General features: G+C 38.0%; 2 gene segments (V, D, J or C); both read right to left on the reverse strand.

Moving 5' to 3' along the window:
* Positions 1–1327: 1327 nt before the first annotated feature.
* Positions 1328–2901, reverse strand: LOC126958348 (T cell receptor alpha variable 8-6-like). The segment is given in 2 exon segments: positions 1328–2524; positions 2626–2901. Coding segments are annotated over 2 exon segments (396 nt in total).
* Positions 2902–15128: 12227 nt separating this feature from the next.
* LOC126958342 (T cell receptor alpha variable 12-3-like) lies at positions 15129–15975 on the reverse strand. The segment is given in 2 exon segments: positions 15129–15571; positions 15786–15975. Coding segments are annotated over 2 exon segments (405 nt in total).
* Positions 15976–18652: the final 2677 nt, after the last annotated feature.

Raw genomic sequence — 18652 nt, forward strand, 5'->3', positions numbered from 1 at the left:
CTGATGGATGAATGGATAAAGAAAATGTGATACATGCATAAAATGGAATATTCTTCAACCTTTAAAAAAACAAGATTCTGGGCTGGGCATGGTGGCTCATGCCTGTAATCCCAACACTTTGGGAGGCCAAGGTGGGTGGATCACAAGGTCAGGAGATCGAGACCATCCTGGCTGACATGGTGAAACCCCGTCTCTACTAAAAATACAAAAAAAAATTAGCCGGGCATGGTGGCAGGTGCCTATAGTTCCAGCTACTCGGGAGACTGAGGCAGGAGAATGGCGTAAACCCAGGAGGCAGAGGTTGCAGTGAGCCAAGATCACGCCACTGCACTCCAGCCTGGGTGACAGAGCGAGACTCCGTCTCAAAAAAAAAAAAGAGAGAGAGAGATTCTGCCACATGCAACAACATGAACAACATGGATGAACCCTAAGGACATTATGCTAAGTGAAATAAGCCAGTCATAGAAGGCCTGCATGATTCCACTTACATGAGATATCTAAAATAGTCAAACTAATAGAAGTGGAGAGTAGAATGGTGGTTGCCATTCTTGGGGCTGGGGGAAGAAGTGGGAGGATGTTGATGAAAGGGTACAAAGTTTCCATTAGATAAGATGAAGAATTACTAGAGATCTGCTACACAACATTGGGCCAATAGTTAACTGAGTTGTACACTTAAAAAAATTGTTAAAATAGACATCATGTGAAGTGTTCTTGGCCTGTAAAATTTGAACATAATCAAAATAAAGGGTCATAAAATGCACAATGGAAGGACAAATCTGTAAGAAAAACTACAAACAAAAATGAAACGAAGACGAAAGTAAAACTGGAAGAGGTGGCACACTAAGAAGTAACTAAAGAATGTCAGCAGCCAAAGAAACCATAAACAAGAACCTGAGTCTTTGGTGCAAGAGAAGAAGCCAACTCTAAACAGCTTTGATTATAAATCCTCTACCCTCTTTTAGCTCAATTCATAGGAATATTTTTAAACTACTTTAAAGGCATGTTTTATAATAAGGGAAGAATATGACTTCATCTCATTTTAAAAGAGGAGATTTAGGCAATTATAAATATTTTTAAGAAGCAAGATAATTCACTTCATAATTTTTGTCATCAAAAATTATAAAAAGTAAAATTAAGGAAGACTTAATTTCTGTCTGTGTGAACATTTTATAATACTTTGAGAGGCATTTTTTAATTCTACCATGTGATCAAACTATAAATAAAAATTTGGAGTAATAATCATGTACATAAAATATCTTAGACATGTTGGTTTTTTGATATAATTATTTCAGAGTAAATAATAGTGTACCCTGGTCTTGGAGACACCCATTAGAATTAATATATGCTCTGATAATGTAACCGGAAATTTTTGTTGTGTAATTTTGTAAAATAAATCTGTGTAATCTCTTAAAATGAAGTGCCTCAGAGTTTTAAAGTAGTTTTTAAAGTAGTTGAATCTAGTGTATTTGATATCTTTATATTGGTTACATTTTTATCCCTCAGATTTGGAACTTGAAAATCACTGGAATAGCTGTTTTAAAAATGATCACAACTTGATGGCTTAGTTTTTCAATATTGTATTAAGATTCATGTTTAATTTCCTGCTTTGCATAATGCTTACAAGATTAAAAATCTTGATATTATGTCTAATTTACTTTAAACATGTCAATACCACACAGTGGGATACTATGTATGTGCTGGAAGTTAAGCTTCAAATCTAGGTTGAGAATCTGCAGTACACTGATTGAGAATCTGTGCTGCATGGGTTGCCCTAATTGAGAATCCATCCTGCACAGCTTTTAGCTAACATTCCAATCAGATTATTACATCAGTTATTCACAAGTTAACTCCTGAGGCAATACTAATCATGATGAATGCTAGAAATAATTTTTTATAAAAATGTTGTTGCCTTTTATTTAGGAGCTCTGACACCTTAGGATGTACTTTCTTCAGAGTGTGGAGGAGGTCCCCACTGAAGAAATTCATCAGTAAACCTCCATGTGGGACAAAGCGTATCTGAATGTGGCACGACATTGACATTGGAGCAATTATTCAGGAGACAAACCCTACCAAGGGCTCAGCCTACCCTGCCCTATGTGCCTTCAAAAGGGGCACAGAAAAAAAGAGACCTTCTTGAAAGCTCCACAGGTTGAGTTCTTGAGTCACAGAAAGTCTCAGCATCTCAGGAGGTTTGTGTTCAGCTCCTCTGCAGTCTCAAGCACTGTGTCACTCACAGCACAGAAGTACTCAGCCGTGTCGCTTATATGGGCTGAGGGTTTCCTCAAATGGAAGGAAGTTTCACTCTTCTTAAATTCAGCCTCAAAACCGTTGATGCCTTTAACCAGTGTGGGTCCTGATAAATACTTCAGGAGAAGCTGGAGTCCTTGGTTGGGGTATTGCACATACCAGAAGAGATACACTGAAACAGACGATGATGAGTAGTTGCACCTCAGCAGCACAGGGGCTTCTTCAAAGACAGGGACTTGGCTGTCAAGCTGGGTCACAGACTGGGCTCTGGTTCCTCCTGCAACATCAATGCTGTGTGAGTAAAAAATGTGTCTCAATTTAGATTCAATTACAACACAGTCACTTTTGTGGAAGGAAAAAGAATGGAATGTTACTCACCCAGGGTGAAAATCACCTCGAGCACTGGGACGAGCAGCAGGAGCATGGCTGAGCAGTGGCAACGCTGCAGGACCTTGAGCAGGGCGGACAGAAGCCAAGGGCGCTGAGCCTCAGGACCTAGGAGCAGTGGAGAGGTTGGACTGGACAAGTCCCTGGCTTTGAAAAGTGTCAGAAACAGAAAGAGGACTTCCTTTAAGGAGTCTGGATGTGTTCTGACCTCTTGCTCTTGTCACAGCTCCCTGTCTACACAGACATCAGTGAGCTACATCAGCCAGCTGCAGGAAGGAGGCTCAGTTGATGAGGATGGTCTGCGATGAAAACAGGTGCCTTCGTTGCGCAACATCGCCCTCTGGAGGCCACAGGCGGAACCACGGATCCAAGGGAGCAAGCTGTTTCCTTCTCATTTCAGACATGATATCAAAACTGCAACAGTGTTTATTTCTTCCTAAATCTGTGATGATGTCACCTTCTGTATAGTACATGCTGTTACTCTCAAAATACATGAGAAATTGCAGCCATAAAGCAAATTTCAATAAATTCAAAAATACCAAAATCTTGGACCACAGTGTAATAAAAACAGAAATCATTACCAAGAAGATCTCTCAAAACCACACAATTATGCGCAAGTTAAACAATTTGCTCCTGAATGACTTTTGGGTAAACGACAAAGCAGAGCAGAAATTAAGGAAAACAGACAGACAAAATTCCAGAATCTTCGGTTTGCAGCTAAAGCTGTTAATAGGAAAGCTTATAGTGCTAAATACCTACATCAAGAAATTAGAAAGATCCCAAGTGAACATTCTAGCATCACAATTAGAGGGACTAGAAAAAGAAGAACAACCAAAGCTCAAAGCTAGCAGAAGAAAATAAATAAACAAAATCAGAAAAGAACTGAACAAAATTGAGACTTGAAAACCCATACAAAGGATCAATAAAACCAAAAGTTGTTTTTCTGGAAGAATAAACAAGATTGATACACCACTAAGTCGGTTAATGAAGAAAATAAAAGAGAAGATCCAAATAAGCACAATCAGAAATTACAAAGGAGACATTACAATTGATCCTATAGAAATACAAAAGACCCTAAGAGAATAGTAGGAACACCAGCATTCATAAAAATTAGAAAACCTGGAGAAAATTAATAAATTCCTGGAAACAAATAACCTCTAAATATTCAACCAAGAAGAAATTGAAAACCTGAACAGACTAATAATGAGTTCTGGAAATGAGTCAGTAATAATAATTTTTTTAAAACCTGCCAACCAAATACAACCCCTGGACCAGATGGATTCACAACAGAATTCAGCCACTTGTACAAAGAAGAACTGGTACCAATCCTACTGAAGCTATTCCCAAAACATTGAGGAGGAGGGTTCCTTCCTAACTGATTCTATGAAGTCAACATCATTCTGATACCAAAATCCAGCAGAAACACAATGAAAAAAGAAAATATCAGTCAATATCCATGACAAACTTAAATGTAAAAATCCTCCACAAAAATACTAGCAAACTGAATCCAGCAGTACATCAAAAAGTTAATTCAAGGTCAAGTAGTCTTCATTCCTGGGATGCAAGTTTGGTTCAACATAGACAAATCAATAAATGTGATTCACTACAGAAACAGAATTAAAAGCAAAATCATGTGATCATGTCAATAGATGCAGATTCAGCTTTCAGTAAAGTCCAATATCACTTTATGATAAAAATCCTCAACAAACTAAGCATTGAAGGAATATACCACAAAATAATAAGAGCCACCTATGACAAACAGCCAACATCATACTCAATGGGAAAAAGCTGGAACCATCCTCCTTAGGAACTGGAACAATTGGAAGTCCTAGCCAGAACACTCAAGAAAGAGAAAAAAATAAAATGTACCCAAATAGAGAAAGAAGCAGTCAAATTATCTGTCTTTGCTGACAGTATGATTTGATATCTAGAAAAACCCTAAAGGTTCTGCCAAAAGGCTCCTAGACTTGATAAAAGATTTCAGTCAAGTTTCAGGATGTAAAACCAATTTGCAAAAATCAGTAGCATTTCTATACACCAATAATGTTCAAGCTGACAGCCAACTAAAGAACAAAATTACATGTGCAATAAGCACAAAAAGAATAGATACCTAGGAATACAGCTAAGCAAGGATGTGAAAGATCTCTACAAAGAGAACTACAAAACACTACTGAGAGAAATCAGAGACGGCACAAAAAAAATGGAAAAACATTGCATACCCTGGATTAGGAGAATCAATATCATTAAAATGTCCATACTGCTCAAAGCAATTTACAGAATCGATGATATTCCTATCAAACTACTAATGCCATTTTTCACAGAATCAGGAAAAAACTATTCTAAAATTCATATGGAACCAGAAAGAGCCTAAATAGTGAAAGCAATCTAAGCACCAAGCACAAAGCCAGAGGCATCACACTACCCAATTTCAAACTACACTACAAGGCTACAGTAACCAAAACAGCATAGTACAAAAATGGACACATAAACCATGGAACAGAATAGCAAACTCTGAAATAAAGTAACACACCTACAACCATCTGATCTTTGACAAAGTCAATAAAAATAAGAAATTGGCAAAAACTCTCTAGTCAATAAATGATGCCGGGGATAACTGGCTAGCCACATGCAGAAGAATGAAGCTAGACCACAACCAGTCACTATACATAAAAATTAATTCCAGATGGATTAAAGACTTAACTGAAATACCCAAAACTATAAAAATCTTAGGAAAAAAAACAGATAAATACCCTTTTGCCATCGGCATTGGCAAAGAATTTATGGTTAAGTCCTGGAAAGCAATTGCAACCAAAACAACACTTGAAAAGTGTGACCTACGTAGAGTTTGTGCACAGGAAAATAAACTATCAATACAGTAAACAGGCAACCTACAGAATGGAAGAAATTATTTGCAAACTAGGTATCTGACAAAAGTCTTATATCCAGAATCCATAAGTAACAAGCTGGATGCAGTGGCTCATACCTGTAATCCCCACACTTTGTGTGGCTGAAGCTGGAAGATTGCTTGAAGCCAGGGGTTCAAGACCAGCCCGGGCAACACAGCAAGAATCTGACTCCAAAAAATAGAGAGAGAAAGAAGGAAAGAAAGGAGGAAGGAAGGAAGGAAGGAAGGAAGGAAGGAGGGAAGGAAGGAAGGAAAGAAGGAAAGAAGGAAGGAAGGAAGGAGGAAGGAAGGAAGGAAGGAATGAGAAATAAAGGAAGAAAGAAAGAAAAAAGAAAGGAAGGAAGGAAAGAAAGAGAGAGAAAGAAAAAGAAAGAAAGAAAGAGAAAGAAAGAAAGAAAAGAAAAGAAAGAAAGAAAGAAAGAAAGAAAGAAAGAAAAAGAAAAAGAAAGAAAGAAAGAAAGAAAGAAAGAAAGAGAAAAGAGGGAAGAAGGGAGGGAAGGAAGGAAGGAAGAAGGAAGGAAAGAAAAGAAGGAAAAGAAAAAATCAGCTGGGCATAATGGCATGTGCCTGTAGTCCCAGCTACTCAGTAGGCTAAAGCAGGAGGATCCCTTGAGCCCAGGAGTTTGAGGATAGAGTGAGCTAGGATCATGCTACTGGACTCCAGTCTGGGCAACAGAGGGAGACCCTGTCTTTCCAAAAAATAAAGAAAGAAAAGTAACTTCAACAAATCAACAATCAAAAAGCAACCCCATTAAAATGTAGGCAAAGGACATGAACAGACACTTCTTAAAAAAAGACATACATACAGCCAACAAACATGGAAAAGTGCTCATCATCACTTAACATCAGAGAAATGTAAATCAAAACCATAATAAGATACCATCTCACACCAATCAAAATGGCTTTTGTTAAAGAGTCAAAGAATAATAGATATTGGCTAGGCTGTGGAGAAAAGGGAACACTTACATACTGTTGGTGGAAATATAAATTAGTCCAGCCACTGTGGAGATTAGTTTTGAGATTTCTCAAAGAACTTAAAACAGAGCTAACATTCAACCCAGCAATCTCATTACTGGGTATATACCCAAAGGCAAATAAAATTTTCTACCAAAAAGACACATTTACCCATATATTCATCACAGCATTATTCACAGTAACAAAGAAATTGAATCAAGTCAGGTGCCAATCAGTGGTGGATTGGATGAAGAAAATGCAGCACATATACACCATGGACTTCTATGCAACCATAGAAAAATGAAATCCTGTCCTTTGCAGCAACAAGTATGCAGCTAGAGGCCATTATCTGAAAGGAATTAATGCAGAAGCAGAAAACGAAATACTGCATGTTCTCACTTATTGGTGGGAGCTAAACACTAGCTACACATGAACATAAAGATAGTAACAATAGACACTGGGTACTACTAGAGTGGGGAGAGAGGGAGGGGGAAAAGGACTGAAAAACTATCAGGGGGGGAAAAGGACTGAAAAACTATTAGGTACTATGCTTACAACCTGAGTGAAAAGGCATTCCTAGTCCAAACCTCAGCATCATGCAGTATGCCTTTGTTACAAACCTGCACATGTACTCCTGATTCTAAAATAAAAGTTGAAAGAAATAAAATTTAAAAATTAGAAAATAAAAATGTTTTTCTCCTCAAAAAATACACAAGAAATTGGTGTTATGTAAAAATAGAAGAGTAATTTACTTCACTGAGAAATTAGTCACAGAAGACAATATTTTAGACTTTGGAATGCCATTAACATGCTCTATGTTATTTTTTAGAGCCACTCATCAAGGAGAGGGGAGAAGATCAGGTGCCTCAGGCTTAGCTACACTTCATGTGGCCCTGTGCTAGTGGATTCACATGAGCATTAGAGTGGATGAAAGAGACTTCTCGTTTATTAGGTGCTAAAGGAAAAAAAAAATGACTACAGACTCATACTTAAGATCAGCCTGGATCACGTGTCATTAGCTAATCAATCAATGCAAACTAATAGGCAATAATTTTCTTCGTGAAGCAGAAAGTGTGAAAAAGACTTCTTGGTTTCAAATCAAGTTTGACGTTTGTAAGGCTAGGAGAAAAAAACTTACAGAAAAGTCCCATTTGAATTATCAACGCTCAGAATAGACTGATACATTATGCCAAATTATGGCATCTCACCTTAAAAAGAACATTAACAGAAGCCCATTTATGGAGAAATTTGAGCAGAATAATGAAGGTAATAAAATATAACATATAAATAAGTAATTCTGGGAAGAATTAAAGAGATCAAAAGAAAAGTAAGCCTACATGAACTTAGTAAACCTGGGAGGAGTGCAGCCAGCAGAGAAGAAATGAGAAGACCTTGTGGGAGGTATAGAAGACTTAGGATAGGTTGACAATGACACTCAACAGAGCTAAGCAAGCAGCAGTCCCCGTGGGTGGGAGATAGAGTGTATTGAACCAGAGCGGTCAACTCTATGGCCTAAGACGATGAGATTCTTGAATGATAAGCCTTTCTCACCCAACTTATTTTAGCATAGAGATCATTGGATCCTAAAATTGAAAAAATCAAATAAAGAGAAAAATCTCAGGTGAAATAAGAATCTGGCCAGGAAGAATTCTTTTCAAAGGTCAAAACAAACTCCCTCCTTTCTGTGTACTCTGTTTCACTCGTGCCAGCCTGAAATCAGTTCTCCCTTGCACTTCTGATCTATTCCTTGATTCTGCCTGTAGATTTTCTTTTCAAATGTAAGACAACAAAATATATTTCATTTGAAATATTAAATTTTACTAGGGTAGGCTATTGCTATTATAAATAGTGCTTCAATAAACACACGTGTGCATGTGTCTTCATAGTAGAATGATTTATAATCCTTTGAGTATATACCCAGTAATGGGATCGCTAGATCAAATGGTATTTCTGGTTCTAGATCTCAAGGATCAAGGAATCACCACACTGTCTTCCACAACGGTTGAACTAATTTACACTCCCACCAACAGTATAAAAGTGTTCTTATTTCTCTGCATCCTCACTGGCATCTGTTGTTTCCTGACTTTTTAAAATCGCCATTCTAACTGGTGTAAGATGGTATCTCATTGTGGTTTTGATTTGCATTTCTCTAATGACCAGTGATGATGAGCTTTTTCCATATGTTTTTGGTCGCATAAATGTCTTCTTTTGAGAAGTGTCCATATCCTTATCCCACTTTTTGATGGGGTTGTTTGTTTCTTTGTTTGTTTTTTCTTGTAAATTTGTTTAAGTTCCTTGTAGATTCTGGATATTAAACCTTTGACAGATGGATAGATTGCAGAAATTTTCTCCCATTCTGTAGGTTGCCTATTCATTCTGATGATAGTTTCTTTTGCTGTGCAGAAGCTCTTTAGTTTTATTAGATCCCATTTGTCAATTTTGCCTTTTGTTGCAATTGCTTTTAGTGTTTTAGTCATGAAGACTTTGCCAATGCCTATGTCCTGAATGGTATTGCCTAAGTATTCTGCTAGAGGTTTTATGGTTTTGGGTTTTACATTTTAGTCTTTAATCCATCTTGAGTTAATTTTATATAAGGTATAAGGAAGGGTTCCAGTTTCTGTTTTCTGCATATGGCTAGCTAGTTTTCCCAGCATGATTTATTAAGTAAGGAATTATTTCCCCTTTTCCTATTGCTTGCTTTTGTCAGCTTTGTCAAAAACCAGATGGTTGTAGATGTGTGGTGTTATTTCTGAGGTTTCTATTCTATTCTATTGGTCTATATATCTGTTTTGGTACCAGTACCATGCTGTTTTGGTTACTGTAGGCTTGTAGTATAGTTTGAAGTCAGGTAGCATGATGCCTCCAGCTTCGTTCTTTTTGCTTAGGATTGTCTTGGCTATATGGACTCTTTTTTTGGTTCCGTATGAAATTTAAAGTAGTTTTTTCTAATTCAGCGAAGAAAGTCACTGGTAACTTGATAGGAATAGCATTGAATCTATAAATTACTTTGGGCACTATGGCCATTTTCATGATATTGATTCTTCCTGTGCATGGAAGCATGGAATTATTTTCTTTTTTTTATTGTGCCCTCTCTTATTTCCTTGAGCAGTAGTTTGTAGTTCTCCTTGAAGTGATCTTTCACATCCCTCGTAAGTTGTATTCCTATATATTTTATTTCCTTTCTAGCAATGGTGACTGGGAGTTCACTCATGCTTTGGCTCTCTGCTTGTCTATTGTTAGTGTATAGGAATGCTTGTGATTTTTGCACATTGATTTTGTATCCTGAGACTTTGCTGAAGTTGCTTATCAGCTTAAGGAGTTTTGGGACTGAGACTATGGGGTTTTCTAAATATACAATTATGTCATCTGTAAACAGAGACAATTTGACTTCCTCTCTTCCTATTTGAATACTCTCTATTTCTTTCTCTTGCCTGATTGCCCTGGCTAGAACTTCCAGTACTATATTGAATAGGAGTGGTAAGAGAGGGCATCCTTTTCTTGTGCCAGTTTTCGAAGGGAAAGCTTCCAGGTTTCACCCATTCAGTATGATATTGGCTATGGGTTTGGCATAAATAGTTCCTATTATTTTGAGATATGTTCCATTAATACCTAGTTTATTGAGAGTTTTTAGCATAAGGGGATGTTGAATTTTATCAAAGGCCTTTTCTGCATCTATTGAAATAATCGTGTGGTTTTTGTCATTGGTTCTGTTTATGTGATGGATTGTGTTTATTGATTTGTATTTGTTGAACCAGCCTTGCATCCCAGGGATAAAGCCAACTTGGTAGTAGTGGATAAGCTTTTTGATGTGCTACTGGATTCAGTTTGCCAATATTTTACTGAGGATTTTTGCATGGATGTTCATCAGGGATATTGGCCTGAAATTTTCTTTTTGTTGTTGTTGTTGTTGTGTCTCTGTCAGGTTTTCATATCAGAATGATGCTGGTCTCATAAAATGAGTTAGGGAGTATTCCCTCTTTTTCTATTGTTTGGAATAGTTTCAGAAGGAATGGTACCAGCTTTGTACCTCTGGTAGAATTTGGCTGTGAATCCATCTGGTCCTGGGCTTTTTTGGTTGGTAGGCTATTAATTACTGCCTCAATTTCAGAACGTGTTATTGGTCTACTTCTTCCTGGTTTAGTCTTCGGAGGGCATATGCGTCCAGGAATTTATTCATTTCTTCTAGATTTTCTAGTTTGTGTGTAGAAGTGTTCATAGTACTCTCTGGTGGTAGTTTGTATTTCTGTGGGCTCAGGGGTGATATCCCCTTTATAATTTTATATTATGTCTATTTGATTCTTCTGTCTTCTTTATTAGTCTGACTAGTGATCCATCTATTTTGTTGATCTTTACAAAGAAAACAGCTCCTGGATTCATTGATTTTTTGAAGGATTTTTTGTCTCTATCTCATTCAGTTCTGCTCTGATCTTAGTTATTTCTTGTCTTCTGCTAGCTTTTGAATTTTGTTTGCTCTTGCTTCTCTAGTTATTTTAATTGCCTTGTTAGAGTGTTGATTTTAGATCTTTCCCACTTTCTGATGTGGGCATTTACTGCTATAAATTTCCCTCTCACCCCTGTTTTAGCTGTGTCCCAGAGATTCTGGTATGTTGTGTCCTTGTTCTCATTGGTTTCAAAGAACTTATTTATTTTTGCCTTAATTTTGTTATTTACCCAGTAGTCATTCAGGAGCAGGTTGTTCAATTTCCATGTAGTTGTGTGGTTTTGAGTGAGTTTCTTAATCCTGAGTGCTAATTTGATTGCACTGTGGCCTGAAAGACTGTTTGCTATGATTTCTGTTCTTTTGCATTTGCTGAGGAGTGGTTTATTTCCAATTATGTGGTTTATTTTAGAATACATGCTATGTGGTGCTGAGAAGAATGTATATTCTGTTGATGTGGGGCAGAGAGTTCTGTAAATGTCTGTTAGGTCCACTTGGTCCAGAGCTAAGTTCAAGTCCTTAATATGTTTGTTAATTTGCTGTCTCCTTGGTCTGTCTAATATTGACAGTGGGGAGTTAAAGTCTGCCACTATTATTGTATGGGAGTCTAAGTTTCTTCATAGGTCTCTAAGAACTTGCTTTATGAATATGGGTGCTCCTGTATTGGCTGCATATATGTTTAGGATAGTTAGCTCTTCTTGTTGTATTGATCCCTTTACCATTATGTAATGCCCTTCTTTGTCTTTTTTTGTTCTCTGTTGGTTTAAAGTCTGTTTTATCAGAAACTAGGATTGCAACCCCTGCTTTTTTTTTTTTTTAATCTTTCCATTTACTTGGTAAATATTCCTTCATCCCTTTATTTTGAGCCTATGTGTGTCTTTGCATGTGAGATGGGTCTGCTGAATACAGCACACTGATGGGTCTTGACTCTATCCAATTTGCCAGTCTGTGACTCTTACTTGGGGCATTTAGTCCATTTACATTTAAGGTTAATATTGTTATGTGTGAATTTGATCCTGTCATCATGATGTTAAGTGGTTATTTTGCACATTAGTTGATGCAGTTTCTTCATAGTGTCATTGGTCTTTATATTTTGGTGTGTTTTTGCAGTGGTTGGTACCAGTTTTTCCTTTCCATATTTAGTGCTTCCTTCAGGAGCTCTTGTAAGGCAGGCCTGGTGGTGACAAAATCCCTCAGCATTTACTTCTGTGTAAAGGATTTTATTTCTCCTTCACTTATGAAGCTTAGTTTGGCTGGATATGAAATTCTGTGTCAAAAATTCTTTTCTTTATGAATGTTGGCCCTTGCTATCTTCTGGCTTGTAGGATTTCCACGCAGAGATTCACTGTTAGTCTGATGGGCTTCCCTTTGTAGGTAACCTGACCTTTCTGTCTCACTGCCCTTAACATTTTTTCCTTCATTTCAATCTTGGAGAATCTGACAATTATGTGTCTTGGGGTTGCTCTTCTCGAGGAGTATCTTAATGGTGTTCTCTGTATTTCCTAAATTTGAATATTGGCCTGTCTTGCTAGGTTGGGGACGTTCTCCTGAATAATATTCTAAAGTGTGTTTTCCATCTTGGTTCCATTCTCCCTGTCATGTTCAGGTACACCAATCAAATGTAGATTTGATCTTTTCACATAGTCCCATATATCTTGGAGACATTGTTCATTTCTTTTCATTCTTTTTTCTCTAATCTTGTCTTCACATCTTATATCAGTAAGTTGATCTTCAATCTCTGATATCATTTATTCTGATCAAAGTCTATTATTTCTTAAATGCTGCCCACATACCAGGCAAGTTCCATGTTCACAATGAACACTGCTGGTCCCCAAGCTAGACCTTCTTTCCCAGGACAGTGTAGCCATCCCCAGCTACTGTGAATGTTGGCTACTCTTGGCTCACAGTTGCCTCTTTCCCTAGAAAATCAACCTTAGGCAATGAGAGTTACCATTGTCCAGTAGAATACACCTCTACCCCAAGAAACACCACAACCAATGACAACTTTAGTCTTACCCACAATAGGTCTAGGCAGTCTGGTCCCCTTGCCTCAGGGAGGGAGGGATCAACCCTGTGATACAGTTCAAGCTTCAGAGGTCCCCATGAGGTCAGGCTTGATCAAGACCTCTGCTGGACCATGTCCATGCTTAGCCTTTCCCCCATCTCAACCTGGTTTCCCAAATAAATTATAAAGAGAGAATTCCAAATGCAGTCTCTGCTTTTAAGGAACTCATCCCACGACAATATTTTATCTCATTGAATCCTGAAACCAATCCTGAAATATATGTAATAGTATAACTTAATATGAAAAAGGCCATAAGTAACATAATCGATGTTCAAACCAGTACCACAGCCTGAGTTCTTTCCAGAATACCATGATGCCAGAAGGCAAATCATAAAAATGGGACAAAAATTTAAGTTCCTTGATTTCAGCACAACTGTTTGCTCTTCCTCATTGCTTTTTAAATCTCTCTTCCATGACTGGGAAATATTTGTTCAGAGTCTTCACTTCTGCAGGGTAAGAAGTTGTAGGAAATTCTGACTTGGCTTCATCATTTTCATCAGTGACTGTCAATAAAATGGACAGAAATCTTTGTTCTTCATTTCCAAGATTTTCCCACCTTCTGGGCCACATAAATAATGTCATACCTCTCAGACCACAACTTCATTTTTACAGTAAATGTGATTCTCAAATGTTTTGCCTGTAATTCAAGGTAATATCGACTAGAAGGCCTTATTTGATCAGGTTACAAATACTTTCCCCGTACTTGACATGCACTGCAGGGCAAATCTGTGGTGCCTCGTAATCAGGGGATGGAGATATTCATATGATGTTTAGTGTTTCCAACTCTCCAGACAAACATTTCCTGAAGCATTCTCAATTCCACATGGTCTTTTGTATCTTATTCATACAGGTCTTTACTCATCATAACAAAGGCCCTTGGTGTCTGGATCTCTTTTAGATACTTAGAGACCCTTCTCAAAAAAATGTTAAGTCCTTCTGTGCTGTCATGCCCTGCTGGGGAGATAAGGCACTCTATAACTAAAGCCAGTGCTCCCTCCCATCTCCAGGCCACACTCAAGTACATAGGCATCTATAAACTGTCCCATCAGGCTCAAGCTGGGAGTTTTGAATTTGATTAAAACTTCACCCCAAAATGACAACATAGACCCTCTCTAATCTTTAGTCTGTGCAACTAATTAGACTTTTTTTAACCAGTTCTCACCATCTGACTCTAGATCTTCTAGCTATCTATCAGATGTACCCTTACATAACTCAAGAGTGATGTTGCAGTTGAGGCTGGAGATGGAGTTAGGGTTCTATAACTAAAAAAATTTATGACTTATGGGATTTTCAAAGTAGTCTGCTTATGATTTTTCTTCTCTTTGCACTTCTGCTTTGCTGTTTCCTTCCTAAAGCAATGTCTGTCAAACGCCTTTGGGAAAGAGCGTTTGTCTTAGGAACCATGAGAGCATATCTGTTATTGTATGGAAATATTTTCTTGTCCTTGATAAAAAGAATCATAAAACCAATCTCATAAAGTAAAGATGTGGCATAAAAGTAGACTGGGCATAGATTAAATAAATGTACCTTTTTGTGTAGCAATAATAATCTAATAAAAAGAAAAAAGGGAGGAAGTAAATTTTTAGAAATGCTATCTATGTTTATGGCATGATTATATTGTCTGTATAAAGTGAATATGTGCACCTTTTTGTATGTCAATAATACCTCAATTAAAATATTTTGGATTTCTTTTGTTGTTGTTTTGTGTTTTGTTTTGGTTTTGGTTTTTTGAGACAGGGTCTCACTGCATTGTCCAGGCTGGAGTGCAGTTCTGTGATCACAGCTCACTGCAGCCTCCACCTCTCTGACTCAAGAAATCCTCCCACCTCTTCCCTCCCAAGTTGCTGGGACTACAGGCACATGTCACCACTCTTGGCGATTTTTTTTTTTTTAGACAAGGTCTCCCTATGTTGCCCAGGCTAGTCTCAAACTCTTGGGCTTAAGTGGTCCTCTTCCCTATGCCTCCAAAAGTGTTGGGATTACAGACATGAGCCACCAAGCCCAGCCAAAAAAATATTTAAAAACTAAAGTGGAAAGAGAAGACTAGAAAGTATTTCAAATAGACCAAATGGTGTCTTTGACTTTCCTTTGGGGTCTCAATTATTTTCAGAATTATGAAAATATTTCCCAAATTAATCAAACCTTCAATACTATTGCTCTTGGTTTTCGTCTGCATCCAGAGAGCAAACAGAACTTCATTGCCTTGAAATCTAAGCTCTACATCAGGCATTCCTGGGGTCCAGCAGGTTTGGGTACAGACTGCAGGTGTCTGGGGAGCACTGTGCGCTCATTGCACAGAAGTAGGTGGCTGAATCACTGGGCTGTGAGTCTCTGATGAACAAGGAAATATACTTGCTGGATTTATCGACCTGTGCTGTAAACCTTCCATCTTCTTTGTTACCACTGGAGTATATGTAAATCAGCAACTGAGGGCCTTTTCTGGAATACTGTCTGTACCACATGAAGTATTGAAAAGCACTGTTGCTGTAAGTGCAGTTGAGAGAGGCAGTGGCTCCCTCTGGAACACTGAGGGGTCCAGGATTCTGCTCCACCTCCTTCTGTTGGCTCCAAACCCCTGTGAAAAAAGACAGTGGTCAGACAGAGAAGACAGACTGGGGAGTGGACACTTAGTCCCCAGAATTTAAATCATCTTTTCATGGACCCCCCACTCTCCACAGTCTCCCTTTGTTAGCGGAAAAAAACCACTCATGTTTCTACCCACAGGCCTAGAATACACAATAATTGCAAACAATATACATTATATTCCTATAGAGATGCCCAAAACTCACAGCTTAACTGAAGCCACAGGATCACCAGTAAAACTCTCAAGGATTTCATCATTCTTTTCTGCCCTGGTTCACCGAGGATTCAAACCTTAAACACACACACACACACACACACACACACACACACACACACACGAAGTAATTCAAATGTTTCTCATTTTTCTGCTGTAGGAATCATAAAAGAAATCTGTCCTACCAATTAGAGAAAAGATGTTCTTTTTAACACCTCTGCTCCATCAGTAAGCTCCTCCCTCATCTCTCCCTCTGTCTCGCTCGTATTCATGTGTGTGTGCACTTGCTAGTGCACATGCATCCTCCTCCCCTCCCCCCACCCACAGAAGCACATGAGAGCTTTCCTCAAGGTCCCTGAGAAGACACTGCCATCTTGAGGACTCACAAAAGCGATCAAAGATGTATTCCAACTACAGGCCTGTGTTATATGAACTGTTAAAAGTGAAAATAAGACACTTTCGTTAAATTCAAAATATACAAGGAACTCAAACAACTCAACAGCAAAAAATAAAAAATCAAACAATCCCATTTAAAAATGGGCAGTGGATCTAAACTGACAATTCTCAAAAGAAGACAAATGACCAGTAGGTATTTAAAACATGCTCAACATCACTAATCATTACAGAAATGCAAATCAAAACCACAATGAGATATCATCCTATCCTAGTTAGAATCGCTATTATTAAAAATACAGAAAATGAGGATGCATAGAAAAGGGATCTCTCAAACATTGTTGGTAGGAATGTAAATTAGTACAGCCACTCTGGAAAACAGTAGGGAAATTTCTCAAAAATCTAGTAATAAAACTACCATACAATCCAGCAATCCAACTACTGAGTATTTATCCAAAGGAAAGGAAATAAGTGTATTGAAGGCATACCTGCCTCCCCATGTTTATTGCAGCACTATTCACAATAGCAAAGATATTAAATCAACAAAGTGTCTATCTACTGGTGAACAGATGAAGAAAATGTTGTATAGTTACACGGTGGAATACTATTCACGTATAAAAATGAATGAAATCATGTCCTTTGCAGCAACATGGATGGAACTGGAAGTCATTATGTTAAGTGAAATAAGCCAGGCACAGAAAGATAAATATTGCATGAATTCACTCAGAGGTGGGAGCTAAAAAAAAGAGTTGATCTCAGGAGACAGAGACTAGAATGTTGGTTATCAGAGACTGGGAAGGATGTGGATGTGGTTGCGGGGAATAAAAAGAGGTTGGTAGGCCGGGCGCGGTGGCTCAAGCCTGTAATCCCAGCACTTTGGGAGGCCGAGACGGGTGGATCACGAGGTCAGGAGATCGAGACCATCCTGGCTAACACGGTGAAACCCCGTCTCTACTAAAAATACAAAAAACTAGCCGGCGAGGTGGCGGGCGTCTATAGTCCCAGCTACACGGGAGGCTGAGGCAGGAGAATGGCGTGAACCCGGGAGGGTGGAGCTTGCAGTGAGCTGAGATCCGGCCACTGCACTCCAGCCTGGGCGACAGAGCGAGACTCCGCCTCAAAAAAAAAAAAAAAAAAAAAAAAAAGGTTGGTTAATGGGTACAAACAGAAGGAATACATTCTAATGTTCAATAGCAGAGTAGAGTGACTAAAGTTAACAACAACACATTGTACTTTCAAAATAGCTAGAAGTGAGGACTTGAAATATTCTCAACACACAGAAATAATAAATGATGCTCTTGGTAATAGATATCCTAAACACCCTGACTTGATTATTGTATATTCTATGCACGTAACAAAATATCACATTAACTACATAAATATGTACAAATATTACATATCAATTAAAAATAAAAAGTTTTAATAAAGCTTTTAAGCTATATTAAGAGTCAAAGTCAATGTATGTGTGAGAGAAGCAGAGGGATATGTATGTGTGTATGAGTTTCCATCAAATGGCAATTCTTATCTAAGTAAGACCACTTATATCTAATAGCCACTTTCCTGAACTAAAAAATCAGACATAACAGATTCTATTATAGAAATCTGAGTGATATTTTTGCAATTCAAGGAGAATTTCACACCGTATAGCTCTTCTTAATGTCAGGCCACATATTCCTATACTACTCTGTTATATACAAGTTTTAAAGAAATTTCTTGTAACTCAAAATAAGTCTTCCAAGATGAAATGACCTAAAATCTAGCTGAACAAACATGGTTACAGCCCACAGCCTAAGCAATATTTTTTTTTAGCAAGGCCAGGAACTGGAGGAGCTTGAACTTTGTCATTCCATTTTGCACCAATGATGCATCTGTGCCTAAACAGCACTTGCTTGGGTTGGTGCAATTGAGATGAACCTGCCTTTAGTACCTAAAAACTGTCAATAAACCCAATGTGCCTGTTCATTTGTCCTGTCCCTCTTATTGCTTTTCTTGTATAAAGCTGATATCTAGGAATCAGTCTCTAAAAGTTACAGGTTTTGTTCATCCTGACATAACCAACAAACCAAATCTATCAGGGAGCTATCTATGCAAGGAACTCAATTGAGTCTATAAATAAACAAGGACAGACAACTACTGTTCTTTTCTGTTCCACAATGTGTTTTGTGTCCTTTAAGAGGCCAACAATGAAGCAGGCTCTTTTCCACTCATGAGCCACGTAATCGGTATTCACCAAAGATGGCTGAGGCTAACCTTTCCCATTCCCACCAACAACTGCCTAGGAAATAGAATGAGGGAGAAGATGCTAATATTGAAATTTGTTTCTCCAAGGGTACATTGCACTTGACAGAAACCATGACCATTTCTCGATAAATACAAAAACCAGAGGAAAAGTGAAAGCAACACAAGCTGGCAGCCACTAGTCTTGGATAATGTACTAAAACAAATATAACGTCTGAAGCAAAGTCT

The sequence above is a fragment of the Macaca thibetana genome, chromosome 7 (assembly GCF_024542745.1).
Source record: "Macaca thibetana thibetana isolate TM-01 chromosome 7, ASM2454274v1, whole genome shotgun sequence".
Classification (NCBI taxonomy): domain Eukaryota; kingdom Metazoa; phylum Chordata; class Mammalia; order Primates; family Cercopithecidae; genus Macaca; species Macaca thibetana.